Here is an 18241-nt window from a genome sequence, read left to right as displayed (position 1 = left end):
TAGAAGGCCAAACTGAAAAAGTAAATGGACACTTTTTTATACCAGTGACGGGATTTTCCGGAGGGAAGATAGGGTTCAATCATCTGGTCATTGAAGTCTACGCCACCCATAAATAAATTGTAGTCGTAGACACAAGATGGTTTCTGCACTGGGCCGCTTCTTTTGGGGACTTCCACGTAGGTGTCATTGTGGATGGTGGTGAGCATGTGGACATCTCGTCTGTCCCTCCACTTGACAGCCAATAGCTCCTGGTTCCGTAAAGACGTCGTCTCTCCTCGTCTCAGCTTCTGATTCAACAATTTTTGGGGGAAGCCCTTTCTGTTTATTCTCACTGTGCCACATGCTGGGGTGTCTCTCCGGTAAAGATTTCTAAACAGGGGCAAGCTGGTATAAAAATTGTCCACGTAAAGGTGGTATCCTTTTCCAAGTAGTGGATAGATGAGCTCCCAGACGACTTTTCCACTTGTTCCGATGTATTCGGGGCATTCGCGGGGATGTAGTTGGGAGTCCTTCCCTTCGTAAACAATGAAGGAGTAGATGTACCCCGTGTCTCGGTCACACAGTTTGTACATCTTCACCCCATATCGGGCCCTTTTGCTTGGGATGAATTGTTTGATGCCCAGCCTGCCGTGGAATTTTACAAGGGACTCATCTATTGATATATTTTGTTGAGGGGTATATAACTGGGGAAATTTTTCAGATTTTTTTTTTAGAAGTGGCCGAATTTTAAATAATTTGTCAAAAGCAGGGTCATTTTGGGGAGGGCACTGGGTGTTGTCATTATAGTGGAGGAACCGTAGAATCATGAAGTATCGGGATCTGGGCATACGGGATGAGAAGACGGGCATGTGGTGGATGGCTTTGGTAGACCAATAGGAGTACCCTTTGTTTTTTTTTGAGAGACCCATATTGAAGGTCAGGCCTAAGAATATTTTAAACTCCTCTACGGTCAGGTCTCTCCAATGAAAGGGGCGGGCATAGCTGGAATCGGGGTTGCTTACAATACATTGCTGAGCGTAGAGATTGCACTGGGCCACAATAGATGACAATAATTCGTCTGTAAAAACTAAATGAAAAAAATCAATCAGGTCAAAATTATCGGTGTTCACCTGTACACCTGGTTGGGCGGTGAAAGGGGGGATACTTGATGCTCCAGAATTCGAAGGCAGCCACAGGGGGTTTTGAAGGCCATAGGGAAGGCTGGCATGGCCCCTATCCCTTTGGGGCAGAGAGGACACCCTACTGGTGCCTGACCTTTGTTGCACTGCTTGCGGGGTGGACGGCACTGCTTGCGGGGTGGACGGCACTGCTTGCGGGGTGGACGGCACTGCTTGCGGGGTGGACGGCACTGCTTGCGGGGTGGACGGCACTGCTTGCGGGGTGGACGGCACTGCTTGCGGGGTGGACGGCACTGCTCGCGAGGTGGACGGCACTGCACTAGTAGTATCACAACTCACTCTCTGGGAGGACGTACATTGACGCCCTCCTAGAGTACAGGAACCGCTCTGTAGCCGTATTTTGGCTATAGGGCGGTTACCAACTGGTTAAAGGAGTTGTAAAGGAAAATGTTTTTTCACCTTAATGCAATCTATGCATTAAGGTGAAAAAACATCTGATGCTAGCACCCCCCCGAGCCCCCCTTATACTTGCCTGACCCCTCGAAAGTCCCGCGCACGGTCCCGAGATCCTCTTCGCCGCTCAGCCTGGCCGCTGATTGGCTAGAGCGGATGGATTGAGAGCGGCACAGCCATTGGCTGGCGCTGCTGTCAATCACATCCAGTGACGCGGCGCGCCGAGGGGCAGGGCCGAGTGATACAGTGAGCGGCTATGGCCGCTCGCTGTATTACGGGAGCGCGCCCGCAATTACTGACCACCATGCGACCTCTCTTGCATGACTGGTGAGTTCTTGTGGGAAGGACCAGTGACAGCCGCTGAGGGACCCCAGAAGACGTGGATCGGGGCAACTCTGTGCAAAACTAACTGCACAGTGGAGGTAAGTATAACATGTTTGTTATTTTAAAGGAACAAAAAAATCCTTTAGTAACCCTTTAAGTCTCAAAGTCTAAGAGGTCCATCACTTTATAATGTTTGAATAGTCACAGCCTCTGAATCATGACAGTTCTGTGCAGGTTTTATATTCCTAAAATAACCTGACTGTTTTTCATAGAGCTTCATGGGAATACAAGCTGTCACTCGATCTTCAGTGTCTGCGCCGTCCAGAGCGATTTCTCTCTTCCACTGCACTTTACTTCACCTGGACATGTTTGGCTTCCATGGATGTTAAATTAAACACATATGCTGAGATGTTCAAGTGTGTATCAGATTTTTTTTTCTTCCCTCTCTCATTGTTCCATATCTTGCACCTGGCCTGGGATATATGATTAAATTGGCAAAGGAAAATGCAAGCTATAAAATGATCCCATTAACTTATCTGGTCCTATATTGTCCGGTATTAAGCTTTCCCTTTGGTTTTCTGCAGGTGGATGGAAGCCTGTCTGGTTGAAGAGCTGCCCCCAACCACAGAGCTGGAAGAAGGCCTAAGAAATGGAGTCTACCTGGCCAAGTTAGGAAGGTTCTTTGCTCCAAAGATGATCTCAGAAAAGAAAATTTATGATGTGGAGCAAACACGGTTTAAGGTACTTGCCTGTCTTTTTTTCATTTTGCTCGCAATCTTTTTAAAAACGTGTTGCCTGTCTTGAGAAGTTCTGTAAATCTGACACTTTTTGGGCAATTTTGGGGTTGTGGAAGAGACTGAGACACTGCGGAAAATCCTTGTAGCATTTAAAGCTAAAGAGAAGTAGAGTGTACACGGCTCCAAGGCTTGTCTGCAAATGAAAGATCTCTTGATACTACTGTGGCAAAAAGACTGGGTGCCTGCCGAGGTCGGCAACCTGGAAAGTCCATGCAACAAAGAGAAAAAGTGGCACATCCAGAGATGAAGAAAAATTTGTTGGTTAAAGGGGTTGTAAAGGTAAATGTTTTTTCACCTTAATGCATCCTATACATTAAGGTGAAAAAACATCCAACGGCCCCCCCGAACCCCCGTTTTACTTACCTGACCCCTCGAAAGTCCAGAGCGCGTCCACGTGATCCTCTTTGGTTCCCAGCCTGGCCGTTGATTGGCTAGGCTGGATGGATTGATAGCAGCGCAGCCATTGGCTGGCGCTGCTGTCAATCACAGCAGATGACGCGGTGTAAAGGTGGAAAGCTTTTGCGAGGAGGAGCCGAGACAGCCGCCGAGGGACCCCAGACGACCAGGTTCCGGGACACTCTGTGCAAAACGAGCTGCACAGTGGAGGTAAGTATAACATGTTTGTTATTTAAAAAAAAAAAAAGTTTGCCTTTAGTGTCCTTTTAATTGTAGGGTTAAAAGTTTGAAAAAACATGACACACGAGGCATCCAAACTGTTCAGCAGACGCGTTTCACACAAAGTGCGTAATCATTGCATTCCAGCAATGATTAAGCACTTTGTGTGAAACGCATCTGCTGAACAGTGTGGATCCCTCGTGTGTCATGTTTTTTAAACATTTGACTCTAAAATAAACCAACCAATTTTTACAATATTGGTAAGGGAGCATTAGGTCAGGAAATTGAACATACGTTGGGCCAGATTCTCCAAAAATTTGCGGCGGCATCGCGTAAGCTATTTACACTACACCGCCGCAACTTACTGGACAAGTTCCGTATTCTTCAAGCACTTGCTCCGTAGTTTGCGGCGGCGTAGTGTAAAAGGCCCGGCATATACCCGCGTAGTTCAAAGGGGACGGCTTGTATTTAAATTAAGCGCGCCCCCGTGCCGATCGAACTGCGAATGCGCCGGGCTTAAAATAGCCCAGTGCGCATGCTCCAGTTCTCGACGGAAAACGTCAATGATGCCAACGTGTGCGTCATTGACGTAAAGTCGTATTCAAGAACGACTTACGAAAACGACGTACCCGACGGGAAAAGACGACGCGGACCCGACGCCATACTTAACATGGCATACGTGGGACTGGCGTAAGGTTACCCCTCATATAGCAGGGGTAACCTTACGCAAACGACGTAAGCGACGGTTACGCGACACGATTTCATTCGGGAATCGGCATATCGGCTCATTTGCATAAACAAATGAGACCTGAACGTAAACGCCACCTATCGCCCGGCGGAAAATTACATTTAAGATCCGACAGTGTAAGTGACTTACACCTGTCGGATCTACAGCGTATCTATGCAAAAATTATTCTAGGAATCACTCGCATAGATGCGCGGGTCAAAAAACAGAGATACGACAGAGTTTCCTGAGATACACCCTCGTAACTCTTCTGAGAATATGGCCCTCTGTCATTACATGGCCTTGTCAGATCTGCACTGCTGCTGTTATAAATACTTGAATCTTGTTGATGCAGACAAGTTGGTGGGTCTGCCTTAGGTCAATCTCTGTCAGCTAACGAGAGGCAGACCCATCTACTTGTCTGCAGTAGGAAGGTACAGTCAACATAATTTACATTAAAAACGGGGTGAGGAGACCAACAAGAATGCACATAAAGTGGAACCCTCGGTTTGTGAGTAACGCGGTTAATGAGCGTTTCGCAGTACGAGCACTGTATTTATTAAAAATCCTGAATCGGTTTGCGAAGTTTGTCTCGCAAAACGAGCAGGATTTAAGCCACAGCGGTGTACAGTACCTCGTTTGGTCTGAGGTGGGGGGGGGGTGCCCGAGGCGATCGGCGCCGTTCGGAAATGCTTGGAAATACTCTGTTCACGAGCCTTTCCGAGGTCAGCTAAGCTGTCCTCTGGCCTTTTTGTGTTTCTGAAGCTCTCCGGCGCCCCCCCCCCCCACCTCTGGCCACATGCGGTATTGCATGCCATTGAAGTCAATGTGGAACTAATAATTGTTTCCGTTTCCATTGACTTCGATGGGGAAACTCTCTTTGATATGCGAGTACTTTGGATTACGAGCATTCACCTGGAACGGATTATGCTCGTAATCTGAGGTTCCACTGTGTTAGTATCTTGTCTATCATTACAGAAATCTCATTTACTACTTGGAAGGCAGCTCATGGATGTAAAATTTTCCCAGCTTTTTAATGAAAGTATATAACTGCTCTGAAAATCTTTAGAATTTAACAGTTTTGCATAGGGCAGTTGTTTAGCTGCATAATGCTTTATGAAGCGGACCTTAAAAGTGATACTAAAGTCTCCTTTTTGTTTTCTTTAAAAAAAACAAACATGTTATACTTACCTGCTCTGTCCAGTGGTTTTGCACAGAGCAGCCTGGATCCTCCTTTTCTCGGGTCCCTCGCTGGGGCTCCTGGCCCCTCCTTCCTGCCTACAGCAAGCAGCTTGCTACAGTGTTTTGGAAAAAGTATTCATACCTCTTGAAATTTTCTGCATTTTGTCATGTTGCAACCAAAAACATAAATGGATTTTATTGGGATTTTATGTGATAGACCAACACAAAGTGGAACATAATTGTGAAGTGGAAGGAAAATGATGACTGGTTTTCAAAATGTGTTACAAATATGTGAAAAGTGTGGCGTGCATTTGTATTCAGCCCCTTGAATCCATACAGTGGAACCTTGGATTACGAGCATAATCCGTTCCAGGAGAATGCTCGTAATACAAAGTACTTGCATATCAAAGCGAGTTTCCCCATTGAAGTCAATAGAAACGAAAATAATTTGTTCTGCATTGACTTCAATGGAATGCAATACCACATGTGGGGGGGGGGGTCACTGGAGAGCTCCGGAAACACTCAGAAAGGGTCAAGGACACCTTGGCTGTACTCGGAAAACCTCGGGAACTGAGTATTTCTGAGATTTTCTGAGCATTGTAGAAGCACCTTTCACTGCAATTGCAGCTGCAAGTCTTTTTGTGGATGTCTACCAGCTTTGCACATCCAAAGAGTGAAATTCTCGGTTGATCACCTAGGAACTCCGCCTCCCCTGGGGAAGATGGCGCTCCACTGTATGCTCAAAGCATTCGGGTGTCCACATGGAAAAAACACTCTCATAACATACCACCGTAAAGGTTAGGTATTACCAACTTGGTGCACATTCCGTCACTTCCGGCGCTTCTAGTCTCTTTCGGTTCGGTCTGTGGAACGCACGCCATCCAGTCCCCGAGACTGCCTGACATAGTGTCATCTGCGGATGTTCCTTTGGAGTAATTGGATCTTCCTTTTTTAAACAAGATTTTTAAATTGGATACTTTTTTGTTTACATACATCTTTTAATAAAATACCTAACCTTTAGAGGCGGTTCACACTGGAACGGCACGACTTCAGGGGCGACTCGGCAAGGCGTCCTGGAGGCCACTTGCAAAATGACTTCTGTATAGAAGTCGATGCAAGTCGCCCGAGTCGCCCCCAAAGTCGTACAAGAACCTTTTTCTAAGTCAGGGGGACTTGCGTCGCTCCTATTAGAACGGTTCTATTGATTAGAATGGGACGCGACTTGTGAGGCGGCTGAGTCGCATGACGAGGCGCCCCAGTGTGAACCGGCTCTTATGGTGGTATGTTATGTTTTTTCACTAAATTCCATGTGGACACCCAAATGCTTTGAGCATACAGTGGAGCGAGGAGGATACCCCCAGTGGACTATTCGGAGTCTGACTATACCACAGCACACGCCATCTGCCCTGGGAAATGCTGAGTTCCTAGGTGGTCAAACGATTATCCATAAAAGTCGGTGAAGGAGCAATCATCCCGGCTAGTGGGTCATCAGGAATAGGAGTTTACTGCAATATAAACTCTGGTGAGTGCAAACACGAGAGGGGAGCACGGAAAAGTCACATTGACGCTGGAATTCATGATGGACTGTCACCATTTTTGATTTTCCATCAGTCACTTTATTTCAATATAAGGACAATTTTTTGATTTCTCCTTTTTTGTATTTATTTATTTTCTAATTTTTTATGTGTTTATTTTTATAATTTATCATGTTTTTCAGAGTTTTTTGCTTGATTGATATGTTGATTTAGCCGCCACACTGCATCCACTATACAGTGCACATAGCCTCATACATGTGTTTGGGAAATTGTGTTGTTTAGTACACATTTATATTAGCCATCATATGGCATTCAATATATAGTTGGCAATAGAAAAAAAACACGCTAACCATGAGAAACTAAACTAAAAAACTAAAACAAAAGCAGCAGCTTGGGTGGAATAAACACAGAAAGCAAAATAGGAAAAATAAAAACTGTGCCAATAATAAGTCCAGAGGTCCTCAAATGATAAGATGATTTAGTTTGAGATGGATGACCTGCAGGGCATACACCAATCAAGGTAAATCGGCTCAAACCAGTCTATATGTAGAACATTGGTCCATATGTATTGATTGAAACTACACCACAATGAATCACAGATGAGTAGGTGCTCACCCTCGTATAATAAAGCTGCTTACCAGAGGGCAAGCACGAATAAGTTTTGTCATACACAGACGTTCTCAATGGGGGTAGGACTACCCCCATTGAGAACGTCTGTGTATGACGAAACGCGTCTAGGAGGGTGCGCAGTGACGTCACCACGTTGACTTGAGGAGCAAGGGCTCCTACATTGCCGGCCGGCATTTTCCTATGTTTTTAATTCGATAAATTTTAACAGTACAGGTACTTACAGTACCTCCTGTGTCATCATTCCCTTGATGTTAAAGGCTGTGACTGGGCTAAAGCCGAATGCTTATTAGTGCTTGCCCTCTGGCAAGCGGCCTTTTTTATCCGATTCATTGTGGTGTTGTTTCAATCAATACATATGGACCAATGTTCCACATATAGACTTGTTTGAGCTGATTTACCTCTATTGCTATATGCCCTGCAGGTCATCCATCTCACACTAAATCCTCTTATCATTTGAGGACCTCTGTGGACTTATTATTGGCGCAGTTTTTATTTTTCCTATTCAATATATAGTGCACACAGTTTACACCACTTTCGGGGGATTTGTTCCCTTGTAGCACTTTTTTGTTGATTTCACATTTCATTATTTGATGTTTGCAGAACAGCACCACTTTTCCTTCTTTTAACTCTAGATCTGTTTGCTAATTAGGTGACTTTTGAAGGCAATTGAGTCCACTAGGGGTATCAGAGTAAAGGGGGCTAAATACAAATTCACGCTACACTTTTCACATATTTTTTTTTTTTTTTAAATCTCAATAAAATACATTTACGTTTTTGGGTGTAACATGACAAAATGTGGAAAATTTCAATGGGTCTGAATACTTTTTTAAGGCACTGTATGAGGGCACCGAGTCACAGCTCTGTGTGTCCATTTAGACTCAGAGCTGAGGTTTGGCCCTGCCCCCTCTCTCTCCTCATTGGCTAACTGACTTTGACAGCAGCAGGAGCCAATGGCACCGCTGTTGTGTCTCAGCCAATTGGAAAGGAGAGTTCCAGATGGCCGAGGAATTCGGTGCACATCGCTAGATCGAGAGGGGGATCAGTTAAGTATTACGGGGAGCTGAAGGGGACTGCTGCACACAGAAGATAAACTCTTGCCTTTACCACCACTTTAAGGCCTTTGTCACACTTACAATAGAACACTCTGCTTTTACAGAAGCCATTCTCAACCCTAGGGTTCCTTGATAGGATGCTAGGAGTTGCTAGCGATGTGGCTGATTGACCTCCTATTGATGGTATCTGTAATGTTTCAGGCCTGTGCTACTTGGTAAAATCTCAAGCATGACACCAATTATCTTTTTAGCTATTTATAAGACTGGCATTCTGACCCTCACTATATGGGTTGCATTCTTCCTACTAACCACTATTGTGAGGAACACTTTCCCCATTACCCCCTGGTGAATTGGTTTTAATAAGGGTAACTCGAGACCTGAAAATTATTTTAGTGCTTAGTAAGATTTTGCAGTGTTTTGGCTAGGATGGGTGCAACGCCATAGAAGTGCGTTTTTTTTTTTTTTTTTTAGTAATCATCTTGCTAGTGACTTAGTCACTAGCAAGAGGGTCGCTACCATGACATAGCCCTAGAATGGCATGCAATTTAAAATGACATTATGTCAGGCATATTAAAATGTTTTAATGTTTGTCTAATTGGTGCACTGGAGCTTGCAACAGCATTTTGTTTTGCAGGAAGAATTGAATGAGCCTTTAAAGTGTACCTTCAACAAAATGAAGTTTCACTTTATTCACAGCCCCCATTCCCTATATAGACATAGCGTAAAAGCCATGTGCATAATCTATGAATAAAAAATCCCCATGAAACCTTGGCCCTGGCTTTCAGGCCATCTAGGATGTGTGAGTGACCTGTTCCCCACCACTGCCTTCTGGGAAAGCTGGGTGCTTGAAATCCCACAAAAATGTGCTCCTGCAAAGTGAAGTTCATGAATGCCAAAAAATAAACAACCATACTCCCCTTGATGGCTGCAGCTGTCCTCCACTTGCTCTACACCAAGAACTGAGTGATCAGAAATTTCTGATTGCTTAGTTATCAGCCTTTGCTGCACAGAGAGCTGGTGACTGTTAGACACTGGCTCTCTGCTCTGCCCCTCCAGCACTCACTGGCGCTCCAGGCTGTGGAGGGGGCTGGTGCGGCTGGCTCATTTTCTCGGCAGCTTGCTGAGAGGCTGAGCCAGCTGCCAGTCCATACATCTGGATGGATGCCGGCTGTAAAGTTTGGATCTCTCCGGAACCTGCTGTCCTCTAAAAATTGGTCAAAGGAGTGCAGAACAAAGTGCACTCCTGTGATCCATACGAGAAGCGGGGCCAAAGATGGCTTTGGCCATACTTATCCTTTTTTTTTTTCTAAATAAGCATCGCAACAAGTGGCAGTTTGCCATTCTGCCAGTTGTTGAAATGCTTTTTTTCCTATCAATACAACTTATTACAACTACCATTATGCAGTACAACTAATCATTACGCCTTGCCACTATCCGTTACTCATACAACATTATTCACTATGCCATACAACTAGCCATTACACAGCCCTAACAGCATGTCTTTATTATGTGTGGGGGAAAATACTTATCCTTTTTTAATTTATTTATGTTTTTAATTAAAAAGTATTACATTTATTCTTAACTACAGTTGGTATAAGCATCAGAATTTTCCCTTTTACTAGCCTGCTGGATTAAATGGGCACAACAACTTATGTTTTCATTAAAAAGGTAGTACATTTATTATTTACTACAGCTAGTATAAGTTTTGCCTTATGATTAAGCCAAAATAACGGGAGAAACATGTTAGATGGAGGATTGTGGGTGGTTTGTGTGCATGTGCTGGCCAATAAAGTTGATTTTACCCTTTTGAAAGGGGTGTACAGAGGTCCAGAACTTTGCTAGAGACAGATCCCGGAGGAGAGAGAACTTTTATGCTGGAGATCAGACTTCATCTATAGTGAGCTAATAGAAGTACTTCAATTCTGCCTGTTTACTAGCCTTCTGTAATTCTCTGCACATCATTTAGTAAGATGAAGGATTAGCATTCTGAACCAACACAAGGTTCTACGTTGCAGGGTGCTGCCAATCTAAAGGCTCGGTCGGACTTTCGGCCAACAAACTTCAAAATCAACAAGTTTTCAAACTTGTCAGATCGTGTGTACGCTCCATCGGACCAACTTTTTGGGGTTTCATCGGACAAAAAGTTCGGTCTGCAAACAGACAAACTTTTCGGCAACAAAAGTCCGATGGTGCCTAATACGATCGTGTGTACAGCAAGCCATCGGACTTTTGTACAAAGTGCAAATACGCATGCTCAGAACCAATGTTAAAATCAACCAACAATAGCAGAAGTTAACCAAAGGGTGGCGGAAAAGATCAGAAAAAACACATAACATTGGGAAAGTTTTCGAAAAGTTTGCAGAAACGTCTGAGAGTGTGTATGCTATGGGTGTGACCGGACAACTCCCTTTGGACAAAAATCCAAGGGAAAGTTTGTTTGATGTCCGACCGTGTGTATGAGGCTTAACACTGTGAACGTTCTTACAGGTGGATAAAGCAGAAGCTTGATATCAGTGTGCTGTTGCTTCTTTATTGTCCAATCAGCAGGCTGGGTGGGGGGGTCTTTCACCAAATCGCAAGACACTAGCCACTGTGTCCCAGTGCTGATGCATTTACTAGCACTAGACTAAAGGCTACTGACTCATACTGGTATCTGGCAATACATTTTACATGCATAAGAAATTGGCATTTACATTTGCTGATACCATGTTTGGCACCCTGCTGTTACTGACATCAGAGGCTGGCTTATGGCTTTATATTTTCAAAGCAACAGGGGTTGGAATGGTATAATTAATGGCACCAGGGGCTGGAAATATGCATTTACTTACATCAAAGGTTGGCTTTATAATTTTTACTTGAATCTGCCTATTAATTTCAATTACATAATTGACAGTCTCTGTGGTCTTTTTAGTCGGGGGCAATTATGTAGTGCTGCTGCTATTATCTTGGCATAACATTTACCTTATTCTTCCTTTGTTATTCCCAGTCTCTGTATGAATGTCTTGCAGTGAGTGGCTGAATGAATATATAGTTTAGCCCTGGCAATAGTAAATAATATAGAAGGTTGACAGGTCTTTATCTGTGAGCCATTGTCTAGAGAGCTTCTTCACAGTAAATACTGTGAAGTTTCTTGTGTATCTGCCAACCTGCTTATCCTCTCTTCTAAAGTAATTTGTGGAGCTGCCTGTGCTCTCAATGCCAGGAGGAGCTGACCCAATTCCATGGCATCCTGGATGGTTCCCGACACAGCTCTGACATTTCACTATGCCATAGCTACCGTGCCCCAGATTATTGTAGAGTTCATAGTATGGCAGGTGGATGTTCTCTGAAATATTTCCCTTTGTTACCTCAACTGGTTATCAGATGACCTTGCTTAAGACGTGCGCTACTGTAAAGTCAGAAGTTTTCTGGACAAACTGTACAAGGTAGTGGCAGTCTTCAGATCAGTATGATTACTTTTATTATTTTACAAGCCGAGAATTCCCAGGACGTATGTGAGAGCAGAGGTTATTCCTTTGTTCCATACAGATTGTTGTATGGGCTGGTATGTCCGACACTAAAAATATATCTGAAAGGAAGCGTTTTCTGACTGTATTTGTACAGTCGCTATGAAATAAAATCTTTACCGTCTTCTGTCAATAGACTAGCGTGTTGGATTGTTAACTGCTAAAAAGTCTTCCACCTATTTCTTTTTTTTTTTGTCTGCTATACAGCTGACTGTATGACTGATATGGTGTTTTTTAATATTATGGTTATTACACTGTATGATGCACAAGACAACAACCAATCTGCCTTCTGTAATTTCCAGGACAAGTCACCACTGCCCTCTTCCTATCAGCAGGGCAACCAGTCTTCCAATCGTCCCATTGAGATTTAGCTTAGACAATGCCAACATCATCTCTTATATGCCACACAATGCCACCCCATCTGCTACTCTGCTCCTTCCATAGCCCACTGCCCTGCCAAAGTTTGCAATGTCCTGTGCCTAGCCTTGCACTAGAAAGCTGTCCCATCTTTGGGAGCCGATGTCTCCTACCTTCCTTCGTTCCAGCACTACAGTCTGTCAGTGGACACTTATGGGAGTTTTGGATGTCTGTGTTCCCCACTGTGTGAGGACTTGACAGTGACAGGCTCAGAGAAAAGAACCACATTGCAGATATAGGGACACCAGCTTCCAACACTCCCAGAAATGTGGAATACAGAAGAGGCCTATAGAGGCTGCAGCATTGAAAAAAGGGGAAGGTAGGAAACCTGATCGACTGGAGTGTAAATGGTCTTGTATTTCAGGAAAGTTTTATCTGAATCTTTTGTAATTCTGACAGGGTTGTGGTGCACAGGGTTATATCTACTGTAACTGTACCAGACAGGGTCTGTCTGATTGAAAACAATAGCACTGTAATTCTGCAGGAAACATTTAGGATAAAATTTACATTTTCAGGGTAATGCGTAGAAAATCTTCACTTTTATGGTTCAAGTCTACTTTAAAGAGAACTTACTGACAAATGGCTGTGACTGACTGCTAAAAACCCCAACTCGGTATCTCCTCCACCATAAAACCTTGAATATAGTAATTTTACCCCAAGCATCAGACAGAACAAAACAAAGGAGCAGTCACCACATGAACAATAAGAACAAATATTACACATTGGGGTAAACAAACCACAATGGTTTGGTAACGAGGTAAAATTGACACAAGACCAATCATCTCATGTGGGAATCTCCCAGGAGAATTTGCTAACAGACCGAAACAATAGGTGACTCAATTAACAATGGGAGAAAGACACTTAACAGTAAACACATAACCCCTTAATAAACAGTCTGCCTATACCCCAAGAAAACGGTGGCCCCAAATCTGTATCCGGGTCCTCCGGTTCTCAGAGTTTGTATGTTTCACGGAGACAAGGACTTGAATCCAAAGGTCCTCCAGGCACACATCTCTCAAAGAACAGAGCCCCTTCAAAAGCCAGGGCCCATAATCAGTAGGAAAGATGCCTGTCCACAGTCCCCTCCAAAAGCCAGTCAAAGTGGTTACCGTGCCATGCTGGATAAAGAGTTGTAATACATATTTGTAGCATATTCTCTATTGAAAAGGTTGTAAAGTGAGCAGATAATGTTGTCATCAACCTGCCCCTGCCACACTGTACAATTACAAAGTCTAGGAAGGGCGATGTGCCCTCTTCAGATCTTTGGTGCTGCCGTGCCTCTAGGATTAGGAGTAAATAGTAGGACACAGGTGAACCCATGCTGGACACTTGTATGTTCTGCTTCTACTAGGTACTTTCTCACACAAAATCTTAGAGCTGGTCTCCCATTGCTAGCCTGCCTTTCAAATGCCTTGCGGCAGCTCAGTTTACAGATTTCAGAGTTGCAAATTGATTATTCTTTTTTTTTTTTTTTTTTTTCAACACTGAAAGGAATACATAGAAGAGCTGGGTTCTTTGTATCTATCTGCCTGAGGTTCTTCTTTAATGTCTCCCTGTTCTGAGCATTATTTGTGCACTTTTTTTTTTGTACATTTATACATTTTTTTATTTGGTCTTTGCACATTTATGCATCCTTTTTTTTTATTTTATTTTTTTGAACAGCGGTCTGGCTTACATTTTCGGCATACAGATAACACCGTACAGTGGTTGCGGGCTATGGAATCAATAGGACTGCCTAAGGTAAGAAAAAGCTTTAGTAATGATATAGTAAAAACGATGTGTATATAATCCCTGGTCTGTTTTCTGAAATGCTGAGTTTGGAGCTAATCTAAACTCGTCATCCACAGTGCTCTCATATTGTACTAAACAGGTACCACCTAGTCTGCATGAACCCTATGTGATCAATGTACCAAGTCATTGTTTAACAAGTTCCATTGGGTTTTCTATTTTGAATGAAATGGACAGCCCAGGAATTGAACGCCTGCAGGGTCTTTAGATCTCTTGCTGAGGTATTGAAGAAGTGTAAAAACTCAGCAAGGGTTTGAACCTTTTGAGTTTAGATGGAATCCAGCTTTATAAAAGCTGAAAACAGTGTTGCTATTTATGAGAGCGGTAGAAGGGTTATCCATCCATATATAAAGTGGAATACCCCTTGAATTATCCCATAGACTAGCATATACTTTTAGTGTAATCTTTAGAAAATTTCTACATGCTTTAAATTTAGGCAGTATACTGTTATTAAATGTGTTTAGAATTTTGAAATGTAAATATTTTCTTATGTAATTAGTATTTAATTGATCACATACAACTGATTAAGTTTCTATAATTGGAGTCACACATTTTTTCCTGTTTGATGTGCAATTACAGATATTTTATCCAGAGACCACCGATGTTTATGATCGGAAAAACATTCCACGTGTCATATACTGTATTCATGCATTAAGGTAAAAAAATAAAAAAAGTTGTATTTGTGGTTTTGTGTAATAAATAGAAATGCATTTTTGTACATATTTTCTATACAATGCACCCAAACAATCCTTTCCTGATTATTAAAGTGATTGTAAACCCACTTTTTCACTTTTACCTACAGGTAAGCCTATAATAAGGCTTACCTGTAGGTATAAAGAATATCTCCTAAACCTGTACGGTTTAGGAGATATTCCCCTCGCAATGCGGGCGGCTCATTCGCAGGGGGAAATCTACGGCGAAAGGACCGGCATCCGCCGGACCCTGCCGATTTTAAATCTCCCGCGCGCACGCTCGGGAGTGACGTCATCGCCGCTCCAGACAATCACAGTGCTGGAGCGGCGATACCCGGAAGACACGCCGGAGCAAGATGACATCCTGCTCGGCGTGGACCAGGTAAGTGGTGTTCACCTCGTTCCGAGGTAAGTATTTCATAATCGGCTAGTATGCGGTGCATACTAGCCGATTATGCCTTTTGCCTTGCAGGTTTTAAAAAAAAAAAAAAAAGTTTATGCGGTTTACAACCGCTTTAAACAATAGTCCATTTTATGGCTCTGAATTTCTGTAGCAATGTATGTTATTTTCATCACTTGAGGGCCATTCTACTGCAGTCAATGGAAGTATTCTCCATGTTTTTAAAGATCTCTAGTGAATGTTGTACATGGCTAATGTCAGTGAATGCAAAGTAAGGAATTGGGCGTAATGCTTGGCAAATTCTTGCTACATCTGCAGCAAATTGGGGAAAGAGCACTGCAGGTCTCCATAGGTAATTGGTGGAAATCATTGGCTGAACCTAGTTCAGAGACAGGTAAATCTTGTAGCATTTGCAGCTATATAAATACACTGAACATTGTGGATATCCTCAGATGACATGACTTAAGGAGAAATCAAGACATGACCAATTCGTCTTCTGAATGTGCCAGTAAATTATGGTGAAGGTGCATTATAAATCGATTTGCCTGCTAATGTGTGGTGTATCATATGTGAACCTGAGATGATCCTTCACAAATCACTTGGTGGACTGAATTTCATCAAGTCCATAATATGACAATCATAAATATATGGATGTGTACCGTGATAACCTATTTCACCAGGAGGGGTTACTGCAGAAGAATGCCTTAATCGGTGAGGCAAACTGTGCACTCCCATTTTCCAGTTTCTATTGAAATCTCAACAGTTCAAATCCAGGTAATAACCTTAAGTGATACAAAGTTAAAGTGGAACTTTACTCTTAATCGACATTAATTATTTTTAATCCTCATGCTGCTAGCATTAGTAAATAGATAGCAAAGTATATCATATGTACCAGTAATTGTGCTCAGTGACTTTGCAGGCCACACAAAATAATGACAGGAGGGGAGGGATTGAGACACGCACAAGCTTGCGCACACACACACTCGGGCACACACACTAGGAACTGACAGGGAGGGACTCTGAACACAGCGGGATATGGAGGCACGTAAACTGACCACAGTATCATGGATAAGCAGCCATGATTACTGTGGTCAGCATACCTAGGGGCACCCAGGAACGGGGAGGATCAACCAGGTATTTTACAGGATAGAATGTTACAAATTACACTACAGAAGCACTATGCTGTTTATTATCCCTTAAAGGAACAGGATATTTTTTTTATTTTTTTTGTTTGTTTATTTTTTGGGTTACAACTGTTTTACGTCTTCAACGTTTATGCTAACAATTCCTACAGGTGTTCCAACTTTTGTTGATTACTTACAAGCTGCTCTGTCTTTATAAATGCAATGCTGAAACAGGCTGTGTTACTGCATGCTCTTAAGCAATATTTGGACAATTTTGTACTGCAGGAAGTAGTATATTGCGCTTATAATGGTGAGAAAAGGGCAATTTACAAAGGAAGACAGACCATTATAACCCTTAAAAATGTAGGTTTTTCCTTTAGAGAAATTGCAAAGACAGCCAATGTGTTATTGAGTAAAGTTTTCCTACATCATCAAAGGTTCTTGTAAACTGGAGGAAACTCTTACAGCAGGAGGTATGGCAGACCCAAAGCCATAGCAGAAAACACTTTCTGAGAGGCAACAGCTTGCATAACTCGCGCCACAGCATCAAGCACAGCTTAACACTGATTGAAGTAAGCAAGTCTCAGTTTCAACTGTGAAGAGAAAAGTTTGAGCTGCAGGTTTCAAAATAAGAAAAAAAAGCTTGCCTAGGCCATTAGGCATCGACTACTGAAGACTGGAAGTTGGTCTTATGGGACAGATGAATCAAAATTTTAGTTCTTTGGTCCATCATGCAGGGTTTTTGTATGCCATTGAGTAGGTGAAAGGATGGTTTCTCTGCATATGACGGCAACTGTCAAACATTGAGGAGGAAGTGTGATGGTCTGGGGCTCTTTTGCTGGATCCGGAGTTGGCCACTTGCACAGAGTGCATGACACCCTGAACTAAAACTACTACCACAGCATTTTGCAGCGCCATGCAATACCCTCTGGAATACACCTAGTTCATCCTACAGTAAGATAATGACCCAAAACATACCTCCAGGCTGTGCCAGAACTACCTTGGAAGAAAAGAACCGAACGGTAGGCTCCAAATCATGGAATGACCACCTTAATCTCTAGATGTAAACCCCATCGAGCTGACTTGGGATTAACTGGACACAGGGGTGGAAGCAAAGCGACCTACAAGAGCAACACATTTGTGGGAACTTCTGCAACAGTGCTGGGAAGAACTTTCCGAACAATATTTGAGTTCTATTGTAAAAAAAATACCACAAGTGTGCTGTTATATCGGCAAAAGGTGGCTACTTGGATGCGTCAAAAATTGAGGTGACGTTTTATGAAAGAAATTCATGATTTCTTTTTTATGCCCGATTGTTTATTTGTTCTATGCTTTGATTTCAGAGTACATTGAGGCATTAAACTGTGTATATTTCAATAAAAAGCAGAAAAATAGGGGTTTTCAAAAACTTTTGACCAGTATAGCGTGGTGATGTCACAAGTGCTTTTACTTCTGCTCTGGTGGCAACACGAGATCCATGTTCCTGCACAGAGTGGTGCTTACATAATGACCTGAGCACCATTCAGTACAGTGTACCCTGAAGCCTGGCATGACATTTTCCCAGGGGGTGGGCCTATGACAGCCCGAGTTCAGCAGAAGTGGGTTGAATAATGCTGGCTGTCATTCAACTCTGAAGACTGTCAACTTCCAGTGGAAGAAATTAATTACGGCGGGGGGATCAAGAAACAAATTGAGATGAGCAAAAGCTTTTTTTTTTTTTTTTTTTCTTGCCTGAATTTCTATGGGAAATGCCCCAACTCAGAACTGCTCATTGGCCTATTGACCCATTTTTTACCATGCACGTTGTCAGAAAGCAAGACTAAACTTCAGGAAAGATTTCTCCAACCCTGCTTTATTGTGAATGCTTGTAACTAGGATAAGTTG

The 18241-nt window shown here is 42.9% G+C and overlaps 1 protein-coding gene across 3 annotated transcripts in view; it reads left to right on the top strand.

Moving 5' to 3' along the window:
• The window catches only part of IQGAP2 (IQ motif containing GTPase activating protein 2), a 416293-nt gene that overhangs the window by 206135 nt on the left and 191917 nt on the right, over window positions 1-18241 (top strand). For all 3 annotated transcript variants that reach the window (XM_040341144.1, XM_040341136.1, XM_040341153.1), the window contains exons 3-5: window positions 2480-2636; window positions 14016-14093; window positions 14721-14797. In XM_040341144.1, the coding sequence (XP_040197078.1) occupies window positions 2480-2636; window positions 14016-14093; window positions 14721-14797 (312 nt within the window). The remainder of the gene's footprint in view (window positions 1-2479; window positions 2637-14015; window positions 14094-14720; window positions 14798-18241) is intronic.

The sequence above is a fragment of the Rana temporaria genome, chromosome 1 (assembly GCF_905171775.1).
Source record: "Rana temporaria chromosome 1, aRanTem1.1, whole genome shotgun sequence".
Taxonomy (NCBI): domain Eukaryota; kingdom Metazoa; phylum Chordata; class Amphibia; order Anura; family Ranidae; genus Rana; species Rana temporaria.
Note: the sequence above shows the minus strand (reverse complement) of the source record. Positions and strands in the feature narration are given on the sequence as shown.